Genomic DNA, 22,222 nt, shown 5'->3' on the forward strand with positions numbered 1-22,222 from the left:
ATTCACTATCGGCTAGAAAAATGGATATAGGTCAACAAATAACATTATCGCGATCATTTATTCACGACAAAAATGCATTTCCATCACTGAAATGACAAAACAATATAATCAAGGTGAATTATGTATGACACTTTGTTGTCTCGAAACACTCATTTGTGGAGAAATAATCGTGATTATAATTCGATATATCAACTGGAAATGGAAATGAAGCGATGGTTTCTCTTTACAAAACAGGTAATTTTATTGATCGCTCGTCCAAATGAAGAGTTTTGTTCACTGATGACGGTCTGTCCTTCCGGCTGTCCGTAAACATAATAACTCTCGAAGGGAAAGACCTGAAAAGTTTTCTTTAAAAGGCATAATTCGAGTAGGGGTTTTGTAAATATGGTCCTTCGAAAATTGGTTTTCCTGTTAATATCGGAAATACATATCGAATCGTCATAAAAATTTACGTTTGGATATCGAAAATCTTTCATTCATACCCCCCTTGCTCTTTTCTAGACCTTTTGAATATACATGGTTATGTGGTGTTCAGTGGTCCAATTGAAAGACAAACGCTCAAAAGCTCCTAACTTCATGTCAATGCTTTACTAATTTTTCCATCCGATTCAAAGGAATAAATACTCTGGAATGAGCCAATCGCTACTCAAAACAAAAACCAAATGGTCGGTCAACTGACATAGCTAGAACAATTCTTAATCATTAATGTAAACAACAATGTTGATTGACTTTTGTCATTTCCAATATATATTATCCGCACTTCAAATCAATAAAAGATTTGATTAAAAAAATATGAAAATTATAAGTATAGTGTTGTACATTCCTCTGAATAGTCTACATGTACCCATGTATTTTTTTATGTTTATTTTGAATAAACATTATGATTATTATATAACTGTATAGATTTCGTTTATTTAATGTCGCCCATCATTTTCGCTATATTCACGTAGCAGGCTACATTAGTATGATCGAAGAATTTTTTTTTTTTGAATCTCTCTTTTGCATCATCAGTTCGTGAATAAATCATTACAAATAAGACGCGTCCCCTTCTTCAGGTATAATATATCCGAAGGCTTTTAATGGGGTGTGATGTTCTTACCAGGTCCCAGTACATCCACGGGTAAATAAGACATACACTCATGGAAGTATCAGATAATATTTATTCATAGAATCACCAACTTGTACATTACACGAAATACATAAGTTATCGCGTGAAGAACAATGATGCCAAATCTAGAACTCTCTATAGCACTAATCTTATGCAACTGCCTACATCGGCTTATATGCATAGTTATTGATAACTATGCATATAAGCCGATCTTATATGCATAGTTTTTGATAACTATGCATATAAGCCGATCAGAATATAGTTTAAAAATAATCATTAACGACATAGTAACAAATAATTGGTATTTCAACAATGAATTCCAATTGTAGCTACCTTGCGGAAATATCGCTACTGACATGGATATTGGAATTTGACCTGCATGACAGCGGTCTTAAAAAATTTTGAATTTCGCTATTCTTATCAATTATTTTTCGACAATAAGTCCTTCATGTCGTTGAAAGTGACAAGAGTATTTTATTTACTTATTTTTATACTTTTTCGCTATATATTTCCACGACAAGAGAATAAAATATTACCATAACACCATAACAAACTAAGATTTAGTCTCCACAGAAGGAATTAACTGTGCGTGAGTTATACATCCAATACAAAATTTAACCTATTTTAAAGATTTAACTATATTGAAAATAAAAAAAAATCATGAATTACCGGTATTTTTGAGCGCTGGTGTCAAAGTTTCGATTGGAGCTTTGACATTATTGCTTGCTCAAAAAACATAGCGCATTGAACCATCTGAGCCTTCTGACTGAGGTATTCTCCAAAAAAAGTCAAATTGATATTAACAGCGGAATTTTCTCTTACAGATGGCACAAACGATATTTCCCAAGCAGATAACTAACTCAATCAGAAAACACAAAAGTATCGATTGTCTAACAGACTCTTTCGCGTAGAAAAGCAAAATGCGTATAGGACGAGTTACAGATGGCGACGGCAGGGAGAGGGCCTTCTTTCCAACGGTGAAGTACCAATCCCAAGATACCACATAATGCCAAGGTCGTGAGAGTGCGAAAACGTTGTTGCTCCGGAACCGACGCGCGAATCGTAAGAAAGTGCGCGAGTATGAGTGCGTCTTGTAACGAGATTGTCTGTAACTGTACGTCAGTTCGATCCAGGTGCAGCTCGCGGCAAGATGAGTGACGAAATAAGACGTATAGTTGACCATGCTTCGGAAGCCATGGCGCCTGCGATCTCACAGAACAAATACGAGAGTAACGACGATTACGTCATAAACGAGTACATGGAACGTCTAGGTACTCGTCTGAACATTCTAGAGACGGAACTGAAGTACGCGTGGCGCGCTCTTGACCTCCTATCCCAGGAATACATCAAGATGTGGGAGCGGTTAGAGAAGCTCGAGAGTCTTCTGTACGAACAGCAGAGCGTCATCTCCCAACTACTCGACCACTACACCTCTGGAGGTGGAAGTCACATGGGTCCGATGGCCAGTGGTGCAGTCGCTTTGTTAGAAGGACGCTTAAGCGAATTGGAAGTCATCCGCGAAATCCTTGGAAATGGTACCGTTGAAGACGGGTTGGAGGAAGGTCTTGATGTCACCGGTGCAACCTCCCATCCTCAAACGGCCTCGATCCAAGAACTCGACGAATCAGACGCGGATGAGTTCAACATCCCCGACGAGGCGTTTTACAGGAGCCTAAACCAAGCTTACAGGGAAGATTTAGTCGGCTGTGATCCTACCGTGCAGAATAGTCAGTTAGGTCTTATATGGGAGGAGAAAGAAGATGGAGACGAGATCGGCGACAAAGCAGATTCGTCCCAGGACCCGAACAGCTGTGAAGAAGTTTACAGTTCAATGGATTATAGGGAATACAAGGGTGACTCACCCTGTGTAAGCGAACAGGATTTAGCTCAACTAACTAGAATAGATTCTTTAGATCACGTTGCTATCGAAAAACTCAACGAACTAGATAGACTGAGTAACAAATTACAACAAGATTCGGCTAATATCAGACAACTCCAGAGGAAGTTACTAGAATCACCTCTGTCAGTGGCTGGCCTACCGAAAGATATTTCCGACTCAAAAGAAAAGGCTGAACTTCTTGAAGATAAAATTCGACAAATGTTTGCTACTGAAAATTGGACATTTTCAAACGAGGCGAAAAATCACGGCGATCTGATTTCGGTCGCTAAATGTGAACTACCTAATTCAATCCCCAATGCTGCCTACAATACAAGACCTAGTTCAAGACCCAGCTCGAGATTGTCAGTTTCTGATAGCGTCATAGGTACCGATACCGAAGTAGCTGAGGTTTTCTCGAGTAATATCAGAACGCCTACATCACCAAGAAGAAGAACCCTAGATATAAATACGTGTACTACACCTTTCACCACTGTGACCGGTAGGCTGGCCTATAGTAATGCTGTGCAACAAGCCGAGAATGCTGAGGCTGCAGCAGCCATACAAAACTCGAAAAATCCTTTTTACTGCAGTGCATCTGAACTGAATTCGATGATAGCTGCTACATACGAGGCTGGAACCAACCAATCTCCTACAGTTTATAACATCAGGCCGGAAAAGGCAAACTCACCGACACTTTCCATATGTAGTATACGAACTAGACAAGATGGCTATATAGGTTCATCAGATAAAAAAGATGAATCAACTCGCCCTCCTTCAAGGGCTAGTCCGGCTCCCAATTCGGTATCAAGGGAAGTCGGTTCATCGTTCAGTCCAAAATATGGTACCAATGAGTCGCAGTCAGCGTCCAGTCAAGTCTTCCTTGGAACTCATAACATGGTTCAGCCTTTGTCAATTAATAGTAAAGATCGTGGTCACTTGAGTCCGAAAGCTCCAAACTCACCTAGATCTCCGAAAACTTCTCCGAAAAAACACAAATCCAACTCTGCTAATATTGTTGCAGCGAAATCAGACTCCGGTCTGTCTTCGATGAGTGGTTGGTCGAGCCTTGAAAAATCACCAGGATCCCCGAAAAATGGTTCCTTGAGATCCTACATGAATTACGGAGACAGTAGGCATTCTAGTTTCGATATGCAGTATAGAAACGTATCACCTGCGCCTTCAATGAGAGGACAATATATGGAATCAAATACTGATTCCGTGATATCATCAGATCAATACTCAAATTGTACAGTTTTACCTGGTGGTCATCATTTATCAGCCTTTACCTCTGTTAAGTCTCCTTGCAGTCTGGAGACTTCTGAAGGTTATGGAACATTTGTTCCTGCTCCCGCTCCAGCCTCCGACATCAATGTCAGTCCGAGGAAAAAATCGAAACACCAACAAGCGACAAAAGCTAATTCCTTCGGTGAATATATGTACAGAAATGATCAACCTGCAATCTACTCCGTAGCAGGTAATCATTCCCAAACGTACACTTCTGTATATACGAGTAATAGCGCTGATTATTTGAATCAGACTCTTAACTATCCTGACCTAATTGAGCCTTATGAAAACAACGAATACCAAAACGCCCAAAGTTTACAAGTATATAATTCCTTAACGAATGTCCAGTACCCAGATATAAGCGGAGAATATTCTGAAAGTCCCATGAAGATGATGAGAGCGCAATCAGATCCTTATGATTCCGAAAGACTTCACAATCATGAAAGTTACAAGCCAGGTATATATCCATCTGCCTTGCCAACTGGTGACATAACTTATCACACAACTCCAGTGCGTTATAATGCTGATTCACATGAAGCCAGAAAAATGGATTATACAGAGACAACCTGGTCTCATAATCAGGAAAACCTAGAATATAGAGATGGACAATTCAACTATCAAACACAAAATATGAGAGATTATAATGACAGCCCTTACAGAGACAATAAAAATCAGAAAGATTCTCGATATCAGGAACAGCCTATATACGAGAATCAGTCACAAATTGACCAGTACAATAAACAGTGGAACCAAAGACAAGAGATTCCGTTTCTGGAGCTCGACTTGAGGAATAGAAACGTGCCTGACTATGTTCAGAATATTCAAAGCTCCGAAACTAACAACGTCATTATAACACAGTCGGGATACATTTCCATATCATCTGGTATGACGGATTCTAAATCAGATAGAAAAAGAGTTAAACGTCATAACACCCTCAAATCGGCTATGAATTCGGTAACTCATTGGTTGCCTGATCTCCATCTCCCCAAACGAAATAGATCGTACTCGTTACCACCTGGGGCTCATCGTCAAGACTTGGATAAAACACGTCGAACATTTAAATCGAACGAAAGCCCTAGAAAAAAGAAAAAAAATGCCATTGTTTCTACAGTTTCGGGAATTTTTCAAAAAGCTAAGAAGAAGGCTTACAACCAACATCGAACCCAGTCGTTATCGGATCCAGAACAAACTGAACACGAATGGATTATGAAGAGAGCGAATTCCTTGATAACAGATGTCGATGGGGAGAGAAGTGAAGATAGCAGTAGTGCTTTCTCGGAGAATACTTATGATAGAGAAAGTGTATTCCAGAAAATGTCCACCAGCAGACATAGTACTAGGAGAAGTAGTCCACACGAATTACAAAATCAATTTCAGGTTCAAGCGGAGCAGAAGATCAACGATAAACCGAATGAAAAAGATACAATAGACAGCGTTTCTGGTCAAAAAGAATCATCACCTCCTTACAAGGCAACAGATGATGACGCAGCAACTGAAAATGGAGATTCCTTATTCCCGAAAATAGGGGATAACAAAAAAAGTTCCACTCCATCTGAAAAGAGTGATGATGCATCTGCCCCTGAAACAAAAATTAAAATTCCAGTGTGCAACCCCTCCATGGAGTTCGCCGTTTCTAGAGCTCTCGGAAAGTACAGACAGAGACAAACTTCAACTACATCTGATGATCAGTATAGCAATGGTGAAGTTTCATTACCGGAGGAAGATCAAAATTCGAATAAACCAAAAGTCATTCAGAAAAACGAAAATCTTAACAGCCAGAAGTCGTCAGACAGTCAATCGAGTGAACCGAGTAAATCGCATGAAATTGAAAATCACGTTCCTGAAAGTAGTCCTTCCGCGGTCACGATGAAAGCACAATTCAACAGGTTTTTTCCGCGCCACCAGCAGAGCTTAGAGATACCAGGATATCGCATGAGTCACGAAGAAGACGATAATAGAAGTACCCACTCCTGGAGAAGTACTTCAAGAGTATCTTCCAGAAGACAGAGTACTGAAGATAGCATAGATAGCGAAGATGAGTGGTACTGCTACGAGTTGAAGAAACTAGAAGAAATGGAGAGACAGTCACAATTAGAAGCTGAGATGGGCCACGCTCTACAAGAAGAACCGGAATTGGAAGATGAACCCTACGAGCCTCTGGAGGATGTTAAGGAAAAAATGTCTTTTGTATTACGAGAACTGAGAATGAAAGCTAAAGTTGTTGAAAATGTTTTGGATGAAAAAGACAATAATTTACATGTTGTCCAATCTGCAAAAAGACGTGAAAGCTCGAGAATGTCCAATGAATTCGATTCTTCGGTATTTGCCAGGGTCAAACCTCAAAGAATGGGTACTCTGGATTTCAAAGATTCATACGAAGAAACAGTTGAAACCACTACCACTGAAACAAAAGAAAAAGAAGATGAAGATGAAGAACATTCATCTGGCGATACGTCTGGTCCTGATAGTCCTCACCACAGTACTGATGAGTATGAAGAGAATGAAGCAACCTTCAACCAAGCATTTGCGCGTTGCTTAAGCATTCGTGAGAAAGAACAGGAAGAAGAAGAAGAAGAAAGGCGGCAGGAAATCGCACCTCCTCATCCAGAAGAACCCACAACAGTACCCAAGATACTAGTCGAGACAGTTCCACCGAAAACGGAGGGCGCAAAGGACTCTGGACCACTTGGTAGCAAATGGAAACTACTGAAGGCGCTCAAGGAGAAGAAGGCCGAGGAAAAGGAGAAAATCGTCGAGAAACCAACCGAAACCCCAACAGAAAAAGACAAAGTGAGTATGTTGGGGTACATGCAGAAATTCTATGAAATCCATGTTAGAACTTAAAATTATACCGAATTGAAATCTAGAACCATGTGGAAGAACAAAAATAGCTTGTTGCTATTTTAGATTATAAACACTCAAAGCTAGATTGATGTAATCAGAAAAACCGCTTTTGTATTAGATATGTGATAGTTAACTATTCTGACAGCCACAATCGCCTATTGCTATCCAAAACAATAATAACAATAACAATAAAGTAAGTTTGTTAGTACGTTTTTAATGCTTGAAAGTATAGCTACTTCCTAGGGCGTGAAAAATTGAATAAGTTAATTATTTTACTGATCGAAAATCACCCAGAGATCGATAAGCAACTTATTAATATATTAAGTTTTAATTGGAATCTAATCAACCCTATATATTTCATGTAGCTTCATTCGCTGGAAAACAACAAAGTAAATACAACTTTTTACAGAGTGAGTCGACCAGTTTTACATTAAATTCAAATATAAATTATTTTCATCGCATGGAATACCTACTTTCTTCATTTACCATTTTTCTTGATTCGGCTAAGGTAAAAATGGGCTACCGTACTCCTCTCCATTTGATGTTTATGCAATATAATGCTGTTAATACACTACTCATTTAATGTGAATATTGCGGAATTTTTAATTGTGAAAATTATATTCTCTAACAGTAATGAAAAAATCTTGTTTTGCATATCATTTGGAACGGAGTAAATCATCGTTTAGTTTTGATTATAGAATAAAAGCGCGAAAGCATAGCTGTAGGCTCAAGAACAACATTTAGATGTTGTTATTTCAAAGCACATTTTTGATTTGTCGAGATTTTCACTGATTTCACATGATTCAATCTTGAATATTTCAAAAGTTATGCGCTTAAACAAACAAAGAAGAATCAACGTGAAAAATCGTTGAGTATTCCAAAAGTGAGTTCAGATTATCTCTTTTATACTAGTTTTGGACAATTTCATGGATCAGCCAGTATCCTAGAAGCTTAAAAAAATTATAACTGGAGAATATACGTCCTACTTATACAAGACTTCATACACAAATAAATTTCATTCCGTATAATCAAGTGAAAGCTACGAATTGAAAAAATATTTCATTCAATCTATTGTTGACTTTATTGTACAACTTAAAGACTAACGCTGTATTACTGAAAAGTATGTAATTTCTCCTAAATTTTTCAGATAAATATTCGGGTTAGAAAATTATTCAAATTAAACAATCGCTGTGAAAAATCTCTACATATTTCATATTAGAAGTCTGCGAAACATTTTTTGAGGGGTTCCCCCAAAGTTTACAAAATCATCAAAATCGCCCTGGATTGAGTTCACCATTCAGATAAATATCTATAAAATCGAGGTTATTAAAATTAGTTTTTCTATTTGAATAATGAGACGAGGACTTTGAATTTGATAAGACTATTGAAAATATAATAGTAAAATGAGTATCCATCATATCTACATTCTTCAAGGTATTCAAAAGATGATCAGCACAAAGTGACGAAAAAAAATAAAAATTTCGAAACAATTTTGAAATTTTGAACAATTTATTCTATGATTTTCCTGTACAGGGTGTTCCAAATTCGATGCTCACTGGAAAACATCTCGAGAACTTTGCATAAGTATCGAGACAAAAATTCATTTTTAAAGACAGGGTTAAATTTTGAGCGAATAAACAATCCAAGAATGCTGTGGGACCAAAATAACCAGCAAACTTCAAGAAATTGAAAACCGTCTTTTTTATGTCATTCGTTTTGTATGCAATGCATCATCGAAATGAAATGAATCTCAGCTGACCTACCCTCAATCTCGAAAATAAGTATAAAAAATTCCTGAAAGACAATCGCAGGGTGTTATTATGTAATCTAGCATCATTTCTGGGTGATTATCGATACTTATTCTAATAAATTACCTGAATCCCATGTAATACTTGCATATAATATCATAATCATTTTGATCATCATATCATTATTCATATCACAAGTGAGTAGCATTGTTTGAAACAGCACATCATATTTTCAATTCATATTGCTGGCATAGAAATGTCCTTTTTCGATGATAAAGTAGAATATGGAAATAGCATTAGGAAAAATCGATGAGTGAATAGAATTATATCTAAATGCAATGCAGTGTCCAAGGTTTCTACTATTTCTAAGATAATGATATATATCTCTCCACAGGGTTTCCAAAAATTCATTGAAGTAAATAGTTTTCTTGCTTAGAATCAGCTCAGAATCAATAGACATAGAGGGAGCTTCTTGTGTTTTATTAGATGAAGAAAAAATTTGCCTCGTCATTCTCAACAGTAAATTCAGTTTGGTTCAACCTCAAATACATTTTTATAATATCCTACAAAATCTTTCATTCACCAGTATCCATACTAAATAGTATGTTGAATTTAAAATAATAATGTTATGTATCTCTATCGATATTTTTGTCTTAATGCTATTCACATGCACCAACATAATAAAAAATAGTGAATATTCGAATATTCCTGAGTATTATCCACAATAACAATGTAAGCAGTATTATTTTCAAGCTTCAAGATGACGTCAATTATGTTGAAAAATTTGAACCACATAAAACTATCACGAATGTATTGAAATGGAAGAAGTTACCTTATGATTATAACATCCAATAATAATCCAATTTGAATATCAGCTTTTGGTTTTATAGAGCCAAGCAAAGTCGTTAATTTCGCTAATAAAAATAAAGCTGAATATCACACGAATTAATATTTATTCAGCAAATTCAATTCAATTACGTATTTGCTACAATTTGGGAGATATTTAGGGTAAAGTTATTCGTTGAAACCCATAATTTCTCATTGATTGTCCATTACATTCAACGTCGAATTTTAATTTAACAATTTCACTCATAACAACATGTTATCTGTTAAAAATAATGTTCTCATATTTCTTTACATTCATGACAGTTTTGTGTGTGGCAATCCTGATATTTTTGATAGTATGTTATTCAATCTGTAACTGTGCATAACTGTTGTTGAGAATTTATTGAATAAACCTGTATTTTTGACTCCATAGGAGGTCACTTTGTTGCTTTTTTTAATGTATTTTTTTTTTTTTTTTTAGAATGGATCTGGCATCGGTGGTGATTCAACAGGCAGGACCAATGGGTGAGTGCTGCATTTTTTTCTTGGACATTCTAACCTTTGTTTTATCATTATTGTCTCTGTTCTTTATTTTCTTAAACCAAGGTCTTATCGCCTAAATTACTCTGCACTTTTTTATTTCCATTGGGAAAGTAACAATAATATGACTCAAGCAAAGAAAAGTTCATTTGCATCAAATCACTTTGCAACATTTCTGTTACTTTTGACATATCGATTCTGGTATTTTTCGTGCAATGTAAGTCATTTTAGTATTCAAAAGAGTGGAGTGAAAATGTTAAAAGTAGTTGGGTGCAAAAGGCCCCTTAGGACTTTTGTCATTAAAATTATTGGAAAAATAGCTTTGAGGATCTCAAGCTGTCCTCAAGCCACAAACCTTTTATTGCAATTCGATCTGAGGATACGAAGAAGACAATTATGACATTACTTTTACTTTCATAATCTACAATGGATAAACATTCATCACCAAGAGAACGCCTTCCATTTTAGTTATATTCCTACACATATTTCATATTAGAGCCACGAATTTGTTGGATAATTATTTTGTAGTAAAAGGTGTGCAATAGTCAAAAGATGATATGAGTAGCAGTCGTATTCAAAATCACAATAATTATAAGATATAGGTAATATTATTATAACTGTCCCGACTGATAGCAGGAATTGGTGAAATAATTCTATTTTGTATAAAATACTTTGAATACCTGATTATTTTTTCGATATGGCAACGTAGCTGCCATTTTGACGTAGCAGACTAGGGAGTCTCAAGGTCATATTATGCCACTCTAGTAATATTGATAAATTCAGAAAATGTAGTGGAAATAACATTATTTAATCTTACCCAGTCCTTTTCGTATTCCACCAAAAATTTTTTTTTAGTGGTATAAACGTCCATGAGGGTGCGAAATCATTTTCTTCAGGACTTGGCCTATCAAAATTTCAATTGGAGGAATAATTCGGGTTGCAAATATTCATCTTCCGTGTTTTCAACATGTGCCATTGAATTTTACCTAATTTCATCTTCGAAATCATTGAAAAGCTCTTTTTTATGTAGAATCCTTCGTCAGTGTTCGATTATTATTTTTTAAAACGGCTCTCAATAACTCCCCAAACCAGTTTTATTGATGAGTTGTGTTAGATAAGTCCAACCCTCAACCAAATTGCCACGCGCCAGCACAGTACCATTTCGAGCAATGAAAGTGACCAAATCGATACATTAAATCTCGATAGACAAAACTGGAATTTATTCCGAACGATTGGTAAAACAATGAATTCCCTGCTCCCTAATAAATTACTGGGAACTTGAAAAACAATTATATAATAGAAATATTACGGTTACTTTGAATATACTTAATCGAAAAAAAAGGCAAAAATCAGTCACACATCGAACTGAAATGCTCATTTCATTAATCGCCTATGGACTGAACTGATCTATGCGAATCAAAAGAAGAATGATTACGAAGTGTTAGATACAGCCAATGAAACATTCTGGTTCCAGCGTCGATCCGCTAAACATTAGGGTTTATTATGAAAATTAAAAAAAAATGAATTTACCTACTTCAGATCTGATTTATTCGATTTCAGGAATATCGAGGGAAGGGGATAGTAAAGTGTGACAAAACTAAAAATGCGTGTGGAAAAAGTGTTGAAAGCGCACGTTTGTGAACTGTGAAATTTCACTCATGAGATGAACATGACCCTGTATATCCCAAACGAAGGCACTCAGACGATTGAAATCTTTTGATACGAGTCCTCCATGATGGACTTCATTCATGTTTGTCGCATTCTTCACGGAGCACTCTGTATATGAATCATAGATTTTCCTATGACGGCACCTCCAATTTTTCACTAAATATAATGTGTAAGCTCGAAATTAATATCCCGGATCCTCAAATTCGATCAACGACCGCTCTCGGGTTAGAAACTATGCCAAGCGGAAAACTTATTCTAATTAAGACTAAAAGCGGAAGCCCAGCCAAGACCTTCGTAGATTAATCTGAGCTTTAATAATTCTCGATTGTGAAGCGCGTCCTAGTCGTTAGAGCGGCGCTGAAACTTCGCCTTTTTCTAGATCTGTTGATACATAATGTTTTCCCCTCGAAATGGCGAGATTTAATGGTGTTGAAAACGACAGAAAAAAAAAGCAAATTGAAAGTGTATGACAAGTATCACAGTAAATCTTCCTCGAAGAGAATTCTCCCTGAACTAGTGTTTTTCGTGAACTTTTATTACAACGATTGTAGCAGTTCGTGCTCAAGATTGATGGAAATTTGTTTCTACATTTTATAGCTCCATAAAGGACTCTGTTAATTTTCAGATAATGGGCTATATAATGAATGGTACCAGCTCATTAAAGCGTACATTCAGTACTCCAGTATTAATACTCGTAAATCCATTCGCAACCACCTGAATTCATTGATTTATTCGTGAGTTGGCGAAGATGCATATTTGAGTGAATCTTAACATGTGAAATATAAAACGATGCCGAAGGTGAATTGTTGATTGGATGTACCATTTGTACCGATATTCATCATTTGCGACCTAGATATCGAAGCGGAATGAGTAAATAAATAAAATAAATATGAATGTATCAATCAAGTTGATTGAAATTTATATTTAATTCACGTTATATTGAATTTGAGAATATTCCATTGCATACATTGTGATGCTACCTATGAATTTCAAAAAACAACTTTTTGAAATCTTAGCTTTTGAGTTTTCCTCAATCGGATTCGAGAAATAGCAAAAAAATTATCAAAAAAATCTGACCTAATACCTTCCGGCTTCCATTTTAAATCTTTGTTACAATCATCAAGGACTCGAATCAGTATTCGTTTTAATTTTTTCAACTATTTAAATGGGACTAATGATTTTCCCACCTTGCTCATGAAAAAATGGGACTATAAATTATTCTTTCCATTTTTCTTATATTATTTCACACTTTTCCTTTGAAAAATGAGAAATCTTGTTTTTTGCAATCCGTTTAATGTGTTTCTATATTTCAGTATCGTAGTGAGTTCATTACGGTACAAAATACATTGCTGTAATAAACTCATCACAGTATTGTTTTCAGTTATATTTTTCCTTTTGTGGTTGTCTACACTGACTTCCAATCCTATCAAGTGGAATGATTTGCAACATTTGTCGCAATTTCTCTTAATTCTGGTGGTGTTGAATTGATTTCGTCAGACATAATTCACGAATTCAATGCGTAATTATAAATTAATTCAGAATTAGAAACGTACGATTCAAATTCAAATTCCGTAATCTGTCAATTTTCGTAAAAGTCACACCAACTGCCAAGATACAATACAAAAGTCACTAGGATGTATAATCCTAATTTTTCATTGAATTTCGACAATATTTCACGAAACTTGACGGAAATAAAGAAAATATCGTCAAAATCTCATTACAGAAGGCAATTCTGGAATAGAAGCTCATTTTGCAACTTGTTTCAGAATATATGATTTCATCACAATTCAGAATAAAATTTTTGTATTCGCCACTTTTGGGAAACACTGAAGTCTCCATTTTCTTTACGGGAATCGTTTAAAGCTGTTTTCTCTATTTTTATGTAATGCACCTTGCTGATAAGATCATCTGCATATCGGTGAGTGGATGAAAATGATACCAAACGCCTTCTAATACTTTGCCATCACTATTTTTACGTCACATTCCAAATTGTCTTCACTATGTATTTCTTATATTCTACATATAACATTCTTTTCTCGCATATTGAATGCCCAGTCCATTTATCTTTTCCCTAGAATCTAATGGTCCCTTTGTCAAGGAAATATTCTCTAGCCTTACAAAAATCCATGCACTGTCACTATACAGAGTGAGCCACGGTCGATGCTACCCTAGACTTTACGGAGAACGGAAGGTACAATTTCATTGAAAATTTGATTTCTTCGGTAGGAACCACTGCTCTTTCGATCTAAAATATTATCAGTGCTGCAGTCTTGCCGCTTATATCAAAAAGTAGTTCTTCAAATAGGACACTCTGTATATTATTACGTGTTTCGGTTTGCTGTAGCCTCTGGATTAAATATGTATCAACTTCGTTATTTCTATCTCTAGCGGTTTTCAAGTGATCGATTGGTTTACTTATTTCTTGTGCCAAATATAGCTTCAATTGAATATTCATCCAAGAAAGCTCTAATAATAGATTATCAATATTCCGTGTATCATTCACCTGTAATAAAGTACGTACCTAATCATACAGGGTTGTTCAAAACCACAGGCCTCAACGAGACATACTAAAATGCTAAAAGTGAGCTTTTCAAATGGAATACCCTGAATATAATAAGATGTTTGAAAAAAAAATGAAATTGAAGGTTTCCTAATTAAAAGCAAGTTTTCATCCCAGTAGCAATATTGTGATATATTTATTTCAGATATGCATGAAATGCCATGGAACTTTTGAATTATGACGAACTGACAATCAGTAATACAGTAAGTGTTACAGACGATTCAAATGGAAAGCAATAAATACTCAAATGAGGTTTCGATTCATGCTTCACTGCCAATGAGTATAAATTACCTCTTGTTGATTGCTTCTAAGACAGGATAGGTACAAATTTCAGTAATCATTCTGCATGTTCTTACTACAATTTGATCGTATTGGCCGTGAAGAATATCTGAAAGGAAATTTCATTTTCTTTCTATACCTTTTATGATATTCAGGTTATTCCATTTGAAAAACAAAACATGTCTTGTTGAAGCCTGTGATTTTGAACAATTTCCTCTATAATTCGGAATTGATTTAATTACACGTAAATGATACACGGTATATTTGTAATTCATACCCGAAATTTCACCTTCCAAAGATTCCAAGTACCAAAGTGGTCTATCTAATGGATGCTGTTTTGTATAAAAAAAATTGATCAATTACTGAAAACCGCTAAAGTAAGTAGCGTAGTAGCGTAGTAAAGGAAGTAGGAAGAAGAAAGTAACTGTATCTATAAACACTCAAAAAGTGACGGCAAACCGAAAAAAAGTAATGATATAAAAGGTGTTCTATTTCAAATATCGAAGCGTCAACACCGTTTTGTAGAAAATATTTTAGTTCGATAGAAGAACCCAAATTTTTAAGAAAATCGTCCCTTCCGTTCTGGATTGAAGTCCAGTACGGAGTACCATCGACCGTCTACTACTCTCTTGTGAACAGTGTTTCTTCTCCTACAAAAAAAAAACTGTTTTGACAAAAAACCACCTCGACTCTTTTGAAATAACTTGAAGCAACCCAATCCTGATTCATAATACGGACAGATGTAGAATAACAAACCCCTGCTGAAACCAGTGTTCCCATTCTCTCTTACAATAGAAAACACGGACTGATCTAACGAATCTTTCCCGTGCTGATCACGCTAGCATTCCGAAGCTTGCCTGATTGGAAACATTTTGATGAGACCAATACCTGCGCTTTCTCTGCACTCTCACGTTCTGCGAGATCGAAAGGCGGTATTTTAATCAGGAAAAGAGTGGGAATGTAATTATTGAGAAAGGTAAGGAAAGAAGTGGAGAATCCCCCGCATTGATGATGTTCTAATTACGAAAAATCTACCTCGCTTTCAGAGTTCAATCAGTTTTCTCTTGTCTTGTTCGACTGATGCTGCAGTTCTGTCGGATCTGACAAGGGACGATATCTACGTTATTGGGAGTTCGTCCCCCGAACCGATCACTCTATAATTTCGTGACAATATCTATGTGTAATTTTCAAATTTTCTGACTGGAATGGTTTGACTCATGGATGACAAATTCTTCCTCTATCAATATTTCCTAATGTTAGCCATAAAAAAATCATTAATCACATCAGATGGACGAGGAATAAACAAACCTGTGTTTTCGTCGATACTACAGGCTATAACAGCAATATTCTCAGCACGGTTGCGACTCTTCACATCATTATAACTTGTCCCAAAAACTGGTCTGATTTTCTAAAAGTGATTCGTGGTTATTCCCCCAATGTCTGTTTTAGCTTATATGAAACTATTAACACTTATATACGATCAATCCTTGAATTTGCTGGTCCTATCAGGTTGAGGCCCGGCTTGAGGATACACCGCAAAGGCCAATCTGCAGAAACTTAAAGTCTTGCCGAATACGATCGTGAGAGGAGCCGTAAAGTACCATGGTTTCTCAGCAATGTAAGGATACATGAAGACCTTCAAATACTATTCCTGGACGATCGTCTATTATATGATCATATAATAGATCTAAATATTAAGACCTTCAACAAAGCCAAAAATCACTCAAAACTCCTTAAAAGAAAGGCTTGCGATTATGACGAAAAAGTCCAGAGGAAACACAAGAAACCAAAGATGGCACTTCCCTAGGAAGTGCGTATTAAAGCCAAACTTCTACTGGCATAAAGATTGTGTAATGATTACACAAATCTTTTGAGTGGCATAGTGCCACCAGAGGTAAATTTTATTGAGATTGAGCAATCAGAAGGCTAATAGCCTGACTGCAGAAGAGAAAAAAGTTCCAAGTGAAGAGAGATTATGAGAGGTGATCTCATATTTAGCTTCCGGACTGTCAATGATATGATTGGTGTCGACCTATCATCCCTTTTTACCCTCAACACTAATAGCTCAAGAGGACACATGTACAAGTTGAGAAAAGAGAGCTCCAAGAATCCCTATAGCGACAAATTTTTTCAACCTGGACAGATTGCCCATAGATGTGGTTTGTGCTCCCAGTGTCTCAGTGCCTTCAAGAACAATATAATTTGACAAATACACTTCTAAAATTTTTTCATATTGGTGTATAACTCTGCTTTCGCCTTTTCTCAATATATGGCTGTAGCGGTAAGTGGTAGTCGAAATGAATAGATGTCATACAATGAGCTTAGCTATTTGTAAACATAACGCCATCGAAATATTGATCGATTTGTGTCTGAATCTTGAAGTTATTCTCGAGTAAACATTTCGGCTTATGAGCCAAATTCTCTTCATTTGCGGGACGTTTTAATCTTCTACTTCAATATGAAGACATCTGTGACTGGAACTCATCGAATGCACAAATACCTATGGTGAGTCCACTATTAGTGAAAGAAAGTGCCGAAACTGGCTTCAACGCTTCAAGAACGGTGATTTTGTCGTCGAAGACCAGCATGGCGGTGGAAGAGAGAAGATTTTCGAAGATATTGGGCAATACTTGATCAGGACTCGTATCAAACGCAACAAGAATTTGCAGGATCATTTCCCAAAGATCCTGCCAATTCTTGTTGCTTGCTCGCCTGATGCGTTAATCCCGTCACGCATCAGGCCTTTTCGAAACCAATGAAAGTAATGGGAATGATTCAAAAACAAGAAAATTTGATTGTCGTACAAGTTGAAGTCAGGAGATGTTGAACGGCGTTTGTTTGCTTGGGATCAGCTGCTCGCAAAGCAAAGACGGAAGGGATTTCTGCATCGCATTATGACTGGAAACGAAAAATGGGTTCACTACGATAATCCCAAGCGCAGAAAATCATGGGGATATCCCGGCCATACTTCCACATCGACGGCCAAATCGAATATACACGGTTTCAAGGTCATACTCGGGTGGACCAGCTCGGCGTAGAGTATTATGAGTTGTTAAAACCAACTGGAACAATCACAGGCGATCGTTATCGAACGCAATTGATGCCTTCGATCTGAGCATTGAAGGACAAACGCCTGCAATACAACGATGAAGTGATTTTACAGCATGACGATACTCAACCCCATGTTGCGAAAGTGATCAGGACATTCTTGGAAATGTTGAAATGGTGAGTCCTACCCACCCCGTATTCTCCATAGGTTGCTTTCTCGGACTCTTCGATCAATGGAACAAGTAAAAATTAGATCGATTCGTGGATCACTTCAGAAGATTATCAGTCTCGTCAACGCGATATTCGTACACTTTCCAGAATATGGGAGAAAGTAGTGGTCAGCGATGGACAATAGTTTGATTCCTAAATTTATGAGCAGTTTTTTCAAAATATAGTCTCGAATTTCGTAAAAGAACGGGAAAGCAAATTTATATACGTCCTTACTTACATACTGTATCGATTATTTCGTTTCTAAGCTTCAAAGGCATAGCCTCAGCTTTTGTCGTTAAATAATAATAATAATAAAAAAATAATAAATTATTAATTTCCGACGAAAGTTGAAACTAATATGATATTCCTAACTTCTACTGATCGTTCAATCTTTTGCACAACGCCCCACATCCCTCCTCTGCAAAATATTGACAGATCACGAGAAAGTCACGTGGTACTGTCTCCTCTCAACAGCAATCAGTAATCGACGAAACTGCTCGGCGAAAAAATAACGAGCGCCAAAAGCTCTTAACGCAAGGTGACTAACGTTCTCGAACTTTTCAACGGGAGTCGTTTTACTCATTTTACGACTTCGAATAGCTCGGGTTAACGTGTCGAATCGCGGTTTAATATACCGAAATAAAAACGTCGCCGAAACCGCTCATTAGCATCTTCTTATTTCCACGCGTCGAATCTCCCACATCCGACATTCGCAACTTGAAGGGGTCACCTGTTAATGCGCCCGTCGAAATCACGACCGAACGTCACGCGATGCCATAAATCCGCCACGAAATTCGAGTTTGAGCTTTTCATTTTCGTTGTCGGCTCTGCGTAGCCTTTCCGCGCGTGTTAAAATCTCGACGCCGACCGAAATGCGGTAGAAAGGACGCCGATTTTATCGGCCCTCGGTCGCGCCACGTTTGGCATGTGTCCGGCAAGACTGCGTATTGAAATTGATGAAAAATCATTTTTTTGGACCGTCGTTGAAATATTTTTTTTCAAACTATTTTGTGAAAGATATCGGTAACGAGGAATTTACCTATCATAATAAATACAAGGGTTGTCTCTTATATTTCGGAAATTGGCAACACTGCCAAAATCTATTAGAAAACTTGGATTTTAACGCCTGAAATAAATTATAATAACACTACCAACATTTGAGTCTAGGTTTCTCGATATGTGTTTGGAACATTCAACTAACTCGGTTTTAGTTCGTTGTGTGACTGATATTTTTTTTATTTGGATAAAGTAGATACATACCAAGTTCCCAAAAATGTATTAAGTAGCAGGGAATTTTTGGCTTTCCAGTTCTCATGAATAAATGCCAATATACCAGTTGACTGTCTATCTATAGCATGTATGGATTTGTTCACTTTCATTGCTCGAAATAGCACCATGCTGCAATTCGGTCGCTCTTATCAGTGGGAGTTGTGCTCATATTTCACATCTCATCAATAGATTTGGTTTGATAAAATTCAATCAAACATGGACGAAAATGACAGAGGATTTTTATGATTCTCGAAAAAATTCTCAGGCAATATAGCGACTTAGTGCGTATTGAGATTGGTAGAAATTATTTTTTGGACAGTCGTTGGCGTATTCTTTTTCGAAACCATTTTTTTTTCGGTGATAGATGTCGGTAACGAGGAATTCACCTAGTTCATGATAAATACGAGAGTTGCCTTTTATATTTTTTGGCAACCTTGAGAAATAAACTTGAAAATCTGATATAAAAATTGGTTTTCAACGTCTGAAATCAATTATGATAGCACTACTAACATTTGATTCTGGGAGAAGAGGTTTCTCGATATGCTCGGTTGGTAGAGGACTGGACTAGTGATTCGGAGGTTGCGGGTTCGAGTCCCGCACGAGGAGGTACTTTTTTCGGAATTAAAATTCATACATTTTGCTATCCAAAAGCAAACTTATAGTATAGTAGACTCTCATTAACTCAAAATATTCGATAACTCGAGTTGATTTCAATCCCCTCGAAAAATAACCATGCAGAATTCGATATACAATATGAAAAACTTTGCTTCCGCCGATTTTTTTCCGAAATTTGAAGCTTCCTTGTAAAAAACTGCTTCTACATTTATGATTCAAATTAATCCATTGCCGGCTACGACTTCCTCTCATCTTTCGGGCAGGGTACGAATCCCCACGCGTTGAAAAAATTGGTCATCTTTTGAAGCGATCCACGAAGCGATCCAATTCTTCACTTCTCCATAAGACCGGAAGTGCTGGTCAGCCAGGCCGTACGCAACGTATGGAGAACACGACGTGTGGACAGAACTACCCATTTCAACGTTTCCAAGTATGTCTTGACCACTTTCGTAACATGGGATCGAGCATTTTCATGCTGTAAAATTACTTTATCATGTCTCTCGTTGTATTGCGGCCGTTTGTCTCTCAATGCTCGGCTCAAACGCATTAATTGCGTTCGATAACGATCGTGTGATTGTTTTAGAAGGTTTCAACAACTCATAATATACTACGCCGAGCTAAACTTGTCTTGGAACCGTGAATATTCGGTTTGGCCGTCGACGTGGAAGCTTGGCCGTGATATCTCCATGATTTTCTACGCTTGAGATTGTCGTAATGAACTTATTTTTCGTCTCGATTCAGAAATCCTTTCTGTCTCTGCCTTGCTAGCAGCTATTCACAAGCAAGCAAACGCCATTCAACTTCCCTCGTCTTCAACTCGTACGTCACCCAATTTCCCTATTTTTGAATCATTCCCATGACTTTCAAGCGTTTTTGAATGGCTTGTTGCGTCACTCCCAATGATCCTGAAAGTTCTTGTTGCGTTTGACACGACTCTTGATCAAGTAATGCCTTCAATTCTGCATCTTCGAAAACCTTCTCTCTTCCAGCTTCATGCTGGTCTTCGACGTCAAAATCACCGTTCTTTAAGCGTTGAAAACCCTCTCGGCACGTTCTTTCACTAATAGTCGCTTTAACATAGGTATTCAGGAGCATTCGATGAGCCTCAGCCGCAGATTTCTCCACATTAAAGCAGAAAATTGAAACCTCCCGCAAATGACGAGAATTTGGCTCGAGAATTACATTATGATGCAGACTCAACTCGACTAATATTTCGATAGCGTTATGTGCACAAATACCTAAACTTAGTTGTATGAAATCTACGATCTATTTACTTCAACTACCACTTACCGCTACAGCTATCTATTTCAAAACATCGGAAGCAAAGTTGTACACCTAATATATTTTACCATTTACTTTAAGATTTGAATGGAGTGCTATGTCAGGAGTAAATCAGTTGAAAACATGTTCCGTAAAATTTAAGAAAGAATAACGTTACTTTAAATTTTTACTCATTTCACGTTTTGAAATCTGAATCAGACAAACCCTTGAAATATTCAGAATTTGCCAATTTACATTTGTCAACACACAGAAACGTTGATGTACTTCATTTTGAAATGTTCAAGTAGTAGTAGTAATTTTTCAGTAAATTCATCCAGATAGATCATGTACGATCTACTTCTACTATATGGAATGAATATCACTATTTTTTTACCTCTAAGACTTGAATTACCATTTGGTGTACTTATATATCTGATAACCTCTGTAAGGTGAATTCAATCACGAATGACTTGTATACCTTGCAATTATACGTACCTTCAAGAGAAATCTAGGCCCCGTGGTGTTTCGAGTTAAGAGAGTCTACGGTATATCCAAAGTCACTTGGAGGAAGCCAGAATATTTCGATTATACCTACATGCTTTATCCAAGTTTCCAGGAATTCATTTGGGACCAGAGAATTTATTGCCTAACATTTAGCTGATCGTCCATAGAACCAGAATGTGTCGATTTGGTTGTTTCTATTGGCTCACATAGTCCGCGTTCCGTCCGGGTACCGATTTGGTTACTTTCATTGGCTGCAGCTATTATGTTTCATATAGACCAGTTGGGTCCGTAGAAGGATTAATGAAAAGAGCAATTTTACTCGTTCTAGTTCGTTGTGTAACTGATTTCTTCGTCCTATTTGGATAAATTATAGTTGAAGTCCCTTGAATTATGCCAAAATATTTCTAATATACAAGGGTATTCCAAGTTCACAGAAATGTTTTAGGTGGCAAGAAATTTTTTGCTTACCAGTTCTTCTGAATAAATCCCAGTATGCTAGTTGATTGTTTATCGAAATACTATGCGTGGATTTGTTCACTTTCATTGCTCAGAATAATACCTGGGCTGCCACAAGGCAATTC

At 36.9% G+C, this 22,222-nt stretch overlaps 1 protein-coding gene across 7 annotated transcripts in view; it reads left to right on the forward strand.

Annotated features, from left to right (window-relative positions):
• LOC123670744 (protein unc-13 homolog B) overlaps positions 1–22,222 on the forward strand; it is a 637,597-nt gene that overhangs the window by 439,132 nt on the left and 176,243 nt on the right. For 5 of the 7 annotated variants that reach the window (XM_045604284.1, XM_045604282.1, XM_045604283.1 and 2 more), the window contains exons 2-3: positions 1,933–7,061; positions 10,170–10,213. In XM_045604284.1, coding sequence (XP_045460240.1) covers positions 2,259–7,061; positions 10,170–10,213 — 4,847 coding nt within the window. In that variant the 5' untranslated portion in view covers positions 1,933–2,258. Of the gene's footprint in view, positions 1–1,872; positions 7,062–10,169; positions 10,214–22,222 lie in introns of those variants that run through there. The other 2 variants (XM_045604285.1, XM_045604288.1) reach the window with 2 other exon arrangements.

This window comes from Harmonia axyridis, chromosome 1 (genome assembly GCF_914767665.1).
Source record: "Harmonia axyridis chromosome 1, icHarAxyr1.1, whole genome shotgun sequence".
In the NCBI taxonomy this organism is placed as follows: domain Eukaryota; kingdom Metazoa; phylum Arthropoda; class Insecta; order Coleoptera; family Coccinellidae; genus Harmonia; species Harmonia axyridis.